This window comes from Chiloscyllium plagiosum, chromosome 28 (assembly GCF_004010195.1).
Source record: "Chiloscyllium plagiosum isolate BGI_BamShark_2017 chromosome 28, ASM401019v2, whole genome shotgun sequence".
Lineage (NCBI taxonomy): Eukaryota > Metazoa > Chordata > Chondrichthyes > Orectolobiformes > Hemiscylliidae > Chiloscyllium > Chiloscyllium plagiosum.
This window is the reverse complement of record NC_057737.1, coordinates 25494951-25503207: the sequence shown is the minus strand read 5'-3', so window position 1 is coordinate 25503207 and position 8257 is coordinate 25494951. Positions and strand designations below refer to the sequence as shown.

The 8257-nt window shown below is 38.2% G+C and overlaps 1 protein-coding gene across 1 annotated transcript in view; it reads right to left on the bottom strand.

The window, feature by feature from the left end:
- Positions 1-869: 869 nt before the first annotated feature.
- LOC122564055 (calcitonin gene-related peptide-receptor component protein) overlaps positions 870-8257 on the bottom strand; it is a 98100-nt gene continuing 90712 nt past the window's right edge. The window contains exon 6 of the mRNA XM_043718530.1: positions 870-1529. Coding sequence (XP_043574465.1) covers positions 1374-1529 — 156 coding nt within the window. The 3' untranslated portion in view covers positions 870-1373. The remainder of the gene's footprint in view (positions 1530-8257) is intronic.

Sequence of the window (8257 nt, the reverse complement as noted above, 5' to 3'; positions counted from 1 at the left end):
CCATGAATAGAGCTTAATACAAATATGAATGGTTAGTTCAGGAACTTTTCTACTCCTTTCTCAAGTCAAAGAAAGCAAAATTGAAGGCTTGCAAGGGATTATTTACATCCTGTAAGGCCCTGAACGAAATGTGCAGCTGTTACGTCCAGTCAACATGGTTGAATGTTGAAAAGAGCAATAATCTTACAAATACATTTTCAAGTGTATTTGTGCAGGAAGTACCAGATGTTATTGAGCTCTTATCTTCTTTAAGGATCACAGATTTTGATGGACTATAATTAAGTGCCAACAAATCTAAGATTATTTATATGATGAAGTCATTCACCCAAGAATGAAAAAACTTTGTTTCATAATTTGTAGAAAATTTACATTCCAAGGTTGCTGTTACATAGAAAATAGAAGCAGGAATAGACCATTCAGCCCTCTGACCCTGTTCCTGCTTTCTCCTCAGAGCCTTCGATCCCTTTATCCCAAGAACAATATCTCTTTCTTGAAAACGTTCTATGTTTTAGCCTCAACTGATTTTTGTGGCAGAGAATTCCATAGGCTCACCAATCTCTGGGGTGGAAATGTTTCTTCTCAGTCCTAAATAGCCTAACTGTATCATTAAATTGTGACCACTGGTTCTGGACTCCTGGGCATCCTTTCTACATTTGTACTGTCTAATCCTGTTAGAATTCTTTAGATTTATATGAGATATTCCACTCCCCCCTTCATTCTTCTAAACTCAAGGGTTTCGTCCTAACCAATCCTATCTCTCTTCATGAGCAGTCCTGCCATCCAAGGAATGAGTCTGGTAAACAATTGTTATATTCCCTCCAAAGCCAGAACATGCTTCCTCAAATAAAGAGACCAAAACTGCACTCAGATCTGTTATCATACCAGATGTATTGTTTCAGTTTATTTAATGTTACAGTTTCCAATATAGAATCAATATGTTTATAAAATGCACAATCATATCTATCTCAATTCTGCACATATGTCCCTATGTAAGCTAGTCGAGAAATTTTTTTTTCATAAACTATCTATAAGTGTGCAAGGTACAAATTTAGTCAGTTTTAAACCAAATTCAGTCAGTTTTAAACCAAATTCATAGTTTATGGAGGTTTAAGTATTGTGGTTTTTGCACTATTTGAAAAGTAAAAATATTAGTTCTGGGTTAAGATAAACACTCATCAGTCATAGCTTATGTCTCACACTGTACAGTATGGAATATAATTGAAAACATGTGTACAGTATCTGAAATTACCATTACTGTGTTGAATCCAAGTACAGTCAATCGAGTTTAAATACCAAAGCCAAGGTAGATCAATCATCAAAACATTTCCTGAACAGAAATGGAGTGTATTGGCTGGATTTTGTTAACTTTCTATCTATTGATTTCCTTTTTCTCCAGCAACCATATCCACCTCCTCCTCCTGCTGAGTTACAGCTTGCTCATCAGGGTCCCCTGGCAAAATGCTGTTGATTGTCTGTAGAAGTTCTTCTATCTGTTCTTCCGTTAATCTTTCTTCACTCTCTTCTACCATCTGGAATATTAAAACAGATAATTTTATATTTGTTCATGAAAATTGTTAAATTTTAATCCATTGCACATAAAATGAGTGAACAAAACATCAATTTATTGTCAAGAGTTTCTACAAGCATTATCTGGCAACAGGAAGTCCCAAAATACATTAATTTGAAAGTTCAATATCTAAAAAAATTAAACTATGTAGAAACAGTTTATTTTCAGTAACTGAAGTATTTCTGAAATGTTAGCAAAGCCAGTTATAATATTTTATAATGATTTTGAGCTATCACAGACTCCTGGATATGGTCACGTAGAAAAGTGTTTGATTCCAAGATCCTCTTGTAAAATCCAGGAGTGGAAATGATTAACGTGATTTTCTGAATTTCCTCTTTCTGCAATTTTCATTGAAACATTACCTCATTCAAGAAAGTATAAGGTAATGCAGTCATTAAAAAAAATGGATAGGGAAAAATTTTGATGTCAGTATCCCACATCTTTATTTTCTAAAATTTCTGCAACTTCCCTGTCACTGTGTTTGTTTATGGAATAAATGTAATGGAGGTGGAAACAGGATAAACACTTGCTCACTTTTCGTTTTATTTGCCTATTTGGCAGCCAAGCAGAAGAGCAGTAGGATTCGTGCTAGGACCTTCTCTAGACCAGACAGTCCATAGGGGATTGGGGCAGGAGGAGAGTCTAAGGCTCAAACCAGAAAAACAAACTTTGTCTTTGTACAGTATTTCCACATTTAAAGAGCAGCAGTAAAATGTCCCGACATTAGCTGCCAGGAAAATCCAGCTTTTATTTAAAGTTTATCTAAATTAAATTTTTGTTTAAAGATTCTGAACGCTTATAACAACAGAGGTCCTAGAGGAGTACAGAATGTACAAGGAGTAAACTTAAGAAAATCAGGAGAACAAAAAGGGGTCATGAAAGAATGATGGCAAGTAAAATAAAGGACAATTCTAATCCATTTTACAAGTACATTCAGGATAAAAGATTACCATGGAAAGATTAGGGCCCATTAACGACCACAGTGATAATTTGCATGTGGAGTCAGAGGATGTAGGTACAGTTCGAAATGAAGACTTGGTTTCAGTGTTCACACATGAGAAGGACAATGTGAATATGGAAATCTGGCAAAAGGACTATGATATACTTAAAGAAATTAGTATAGACAGTGAGGAGGGTCTAAGTGATCTGGTAAGACTTAAAAGTAGATAAATCTCCAGGCTGTTGAGTGAGGCAAGAGAAGAAACAGCAGGGAAATTGGCAATGGCAATAATTTTCAATTCCTCCCTGATTACAGGAGAGGTACCAGAGAACTGGAAGGCAGCCATTATTCAAGGGATAAACCGGGATAAATTACAGGGAAGTTAGTCTAACATCAGTGGCGGGGAAACTATTGAAAGCAATTCTGAGGGTCAGAATTAATCTGCACTTGAAGATGGAGAGATTAATCGAGAACAGTCAGCATGGTTTTGTTAAGGGAGCTCATCTCTGACCAACTTGATTGAATTTTTTGAACCGCTAACCAAGAAGATAGATGAGGGCAATACACTCAATGTAATCTGCTTGGACTTCAGCAAGGCTTTGATAAAGTCCTGCAGGGCGAACTGAGAGCCAAGGTAAGAACCCATGGGATCCAAGGAAATTTGGTTAACTGGATCCAGAATTGGCCGAGTAGCAGGAAGCAGAGGTTGATGATTGGGGGCATTTGTGTAACTAGAAATTGAGTTCCACTAGACTCCTTAAAGATCAGGTGGGCCTTTTCTGCTTGAGGTATATATAAACAATTTAGACTTTAATGTTGGAGGCTTGATCATTAAGTTTGAGGATGATATAAAAATTGGTGGAGTGGTAAATGATGATTAGATTAGATTAGATTCCCCACAGTATAGAAACAGGCCCTTCGACCCAACAAGTCCACACCGACCCTCCGAACCCATCCAGACCCTGTATTTACCCCTGACTAACGCACCTATCACTATCCGCAATTTAGCACGACCAATTCACCTGACCTGCATATCTTTGGACTGAGAGGAGAAACTGGAGCACCTGGAGGAAACTCATGCAGACACGGGGAGAATGTGCAAACTCCACATAGTCACCTGAGGCTGTAATTGAACGTGGGTCCTTGGCGCCGTGAGGCAGCAGTGCTAACCACTGAGTCACTGTGCCGCCCTGAGGAGGATAACTTTAGACTACCAAGGATGTGGATGGGCTGATCAGCAGCAAACGGAATTCTATCCAGCTAAGTGAGGTGATACACTTGGGCAGGACCAACAAGACAAGGGAATGTTGGGAAGAACCAAGAATCAGAAGGATCTTGGTATTGTTACGACACAGTGGTGAACCCCTCTGTTAATTAAACTCAACACCCAGATAAGCTCACCTCACCTCATAATCTGTTAAAATATAATTGACATATTTTAACTCCCAAAATTCCACTATTTAAAGAAAATAACATCAATTTATTCTTTAACGCTAAAAGTGAACATTAAATAACAACTATTCACAACTCTTAAGCCTCCTCCCTTTCTCTACTGCTTGCTATCAGCCTCCAATGCACTGTTCCAATAAAACACTTATTAAAATTACATCAACTTAGTTTCAAAACCATACAGCGGCTGTCGTCTTCGGTGTCTTTCTTCTTCTGCTAAAGATCTCCCTGGGCCGTCTTTTTTCTTTTCACTGTGATGATGTTTCATATGAAAAGGTACCTCTGATAGAGAGTGTTTCAATGTCTTGGGTCTCTCTCTCTCTCTGTGGCAGTTGCTCTGTCTGATTTTCAAAATGCCTGCCTTTTATATATCCCCAACATCTGATCATCTCATTGGTTCAACATTGGCAAAATAACAAATTCAAACTCGATTGGGTTTTAGTATACTGGGGCATAGTTTAATCTGATTGGTTAAATTTAAAGTGTCAAAACAGCAACCAACTCAGGTATCTATTTCACAGCCAGATGTTACATATTTTCAATCTTCTAGTACACTCTGAGACTTGTCTTATAAGCTCTCAGTGTAGAACAGCATTCACACTCTCTTAAAGCTACAGTATATGCCTTCAACTTCATAACAGTACACGTCATCTGGTTCCTTATGATAGCAAGAAAAGTAGATAAAGTGGTGAAGAAGACATATGGATATTTGCTTTTAATAACCGAGACAGAGATTTTAAAGAGTTGGGGGGGGGGGGGTGTTAATCTGGCATTATAGACAAATTTGGTTAGGCTACAGCGAGAGTACTATGTGCAGTTCTGGAATCACATTATAGGAGGGATGTGATTGCACTGGAGAGGATGCAGAGGAGATTACCAGGATGTTGTCTGAGCTGGAAAGTTTTTATTTATGAAGAGAGATATTTATGTACTGGGGTTGTTTTCTTTGGGCGGGGCGAAAGTCAAGATTTTCCTGGTGCTTGGATGCTGCCTGACCTGCTGTGCTTTTCCAGCACCACTCTAATTTTGTTTTCTTTGGAGCAGAGGTGACTGAGGGGCTACATGATTGAGATGTGTAAAATTATGAGAGTTATATACAGAAAGAAACCTTTCCATTTGGTGGAGGGGGCATCATCAGTGGGCATAGATTCAAAGTAAGAGGTTTAGTGGGAATATGTGGAAAATTGATTTCATCGAGAAAGTGGTGGAAATGTGGAACTCATTGCCTGCAAGAGTAGGGGCAGAAACCCTCATAATGTTTAAGAGGTATGTATACTTGCAATGCTAAGACATCCCAGGCTATTGGCCAAGTGTGGAAAATGGGATTAGTTTAGTTAAGTGGTTATTTTTGACTGTAGTGGATGTGACAGGCTGACGGGCTTTTTTATGTAAAATAGGTCTGTATGATTTTAATAAAAAACAACAAATTCTTTGATGTTAACTGCACTGACATCACTTTAAAAAATGTCAAATTAAAATTATTTTCCACAGAGATACTATTTAATGAGAAATGTAGAAAGAGATAGAATCTTTACAATATGAAAGTAAACAAAAGCTAGTGCAGTTGTTTCAGCATATTGTACCCTTTTTTTAATTTACCCATTTCTTATGAGAAATACTGGAGGCAACTAAATGCCGCTGTGGAAACTGCAGACTGTACATACTCAAGTTTGACACAACTGATTCATAAGGAATGCAAAAGTATCACACTGAAGCCGAGATGTTTATGAGAATGTCAGATCTTCAAGTACAAACATCAATGAGACTATTAAGAGACACTTAGTCAATTTTGATGAGTTATGATGAAGATTTTTTAAAACATTTATTTGGTTTAAAACTTTATAAAACAAATTCCAAAGACTGACTGACAAATTATTTTCCAAAATAATTGTTGAATGATTTGATTGGCACTGATGCTGCTAAAACAAGAAGTTAAGAGCACATGCTGAGTGCAAATGATTGCACAAAAAAAAGAGGATGGATCATCACAAAATGGATCAGTATTTCTGAAAGAAAAAGCTGAGATCAGTGTGGAATGTATTAGAACTCAAAGCAGGTGCTGAGAAAGGAGATATGGCTGTAAAAGTAGATCTTGGCAAGTGGACACAAACCAGAGAAGAAAACACTGATGATGAATAGAATAAAATGATATCTAAACGTAAAACATGGAAAGCAAGTGCTTGAAAGCTAAAGCTGCTGACACTGTAAAGTTTTAAATACAAACTCTCACTGGAGCTAAAAAATGAAAACATGCAAGGCTCTCAGAAAGGCTGAATAAAGATAGTGTGAACGGAAGAAATACAAAGTACTGTAGTGCTGGAAATGTGTTGCTGGAAAAGCGCAGCAGGTCAGGCAGCATCCAAGGAACAGGAGAATCGACGTTTCGGGCATAAGCCCTTCCTGAAGAAGGGCTTATGCCCGAAACGTCAATTCTCCTGTTCCTTGGATGCTGCCTGACCTGCTGCGCTTTTCCAGCAACACATTTTCAGCTCTGATCTCCAGCATCTGCAGTCCTCACTTTCTCCTCAAAGGTACTGTAGTCTCAGAGTAAGTCAATCAAAGTGCAGGCAATGCAATCTAAGCTGTATTCAATGAACCAGACAAAAGTCAAGAAAACATTCTTGCTTTAGTCTTAAGAATGTTTGGAAGAGATTAATTTTTTTCTCTGACTTACAGAAAAATTGGTCGTTGTCATTGTTTCTGCATATCTTTGATTTGTTGTCAAGTCCTGTTGAATTAAGTTTAGAACTAAAAGCCCCAATTTCACAAATGAGTGAAGGAATTCTAAGTCTCACTCCTTCAGATGATTAACCAACTGTCTCATCTTTATAATCACTCAGACTGACCAGTCTATATTTACAGTTTATATTATTTTAATATAGGACCTATAGAAGCTAATGATTAAACACTTAGCTGACAATGCCAAAACTTTTCATCAACTCTATTTAGTGTCATAGAGATGTACAGCATGCAAACTGACCCTTTGGTCCAACCTGTCCACACCGACCAGATATCCCAACCCAATCTAGTCCCACCTGCCAGCACCCGGCCCATACCCTCCAAAACCTTCCTATTCATATACCCATCCAAATGCCTCTTAAATGTTGCAATTGTACCAGCCTCCACCACTTCCTCTGGCAGCTCATTCCATACATGCACCACCATCTGCGTGAAAAAGTTGCCCCTTATGTCTCTTTTATATTTTTCCCCTCTCACCCTAAACCTATGCCCTCTAGTTCTGGACTCCCCCAACCCCAGGGAAAAGACTTTGTCTATTTATCCTATCTATGCCCCTCATAATTTTGTAAACCTCACCCCTCAGCCTCTGATGCTCCAGGGAAAACAGCCCCAGACTGTTCAGCTTCTCCCTATAGCTCAAATCCTCCAACCCTGCCAACATCCTTGTAAATCTTTTCTGAACCCTTTCAAGTTTCACAACGTATTTCCGATAGGAAGGAGACCAGAATTGCATGCAATATTCCAACAGTGGCCTAACCAATGTCCTATACAGCCGCAAAATGACCTCCCAACTCCTGTACTCAATACTCTGACCAAGAAAGGAAAGCATACCAAACGCCTTCTTCACTATCCTATCTACCTGCGACTCTACTTTCTAGGAGCTATGAACCTGCACTCCAAGATCTCTTTGTTCAGCAACACTCCCTAGGATCTAACCATTAAGTATATACATCCTGCTAAGATTCGCTTTCCCAAAATGCATCATCTCGCATTTATCTGAATTAAATTCCATCTGCCACTTCTCAGCCCACTGGCCTATCTGGTCCAGATCCTGTTGTAATATTTGTTATCCTTTTCAATACACTGAACAGAAAAACACAACATTTGAATCTGTATATCTTTTTAAAGTTTTGGATTGGAAGACAGGCCCCAAAAGGTCATTGAACTGACTCATGCTTACTAACTTTGATATTGAAAAACAAATATATTGTCAGAAAATTGTATAGCTTCTACTTTAATTTTCTGAAAACAGTGCAACAGGATTCTAGAAGTGGTTTGAACTGTAATGTTGAAAGATTAAATGGGAATATCTCTCTGGATGTTAGTGTAAAGTTAAAGGGTTAAACTGCACTGTCTTTGGGTGGGGACAAAAGCCATGAAAGAATGCAGATGACTGTCCATTGTAATTTACACTTCATTTAGACATTACACCCCTGCTATTGTCAACTTAAACAATCAATTCAATCTCTTTCATTCAGAAATGCTTTATGGCCAGAGGTACATCGCACCTGTATTGTCTTGGAATTACTGAGTCAGGAAATCATCTGCATAATAGTTCCCCA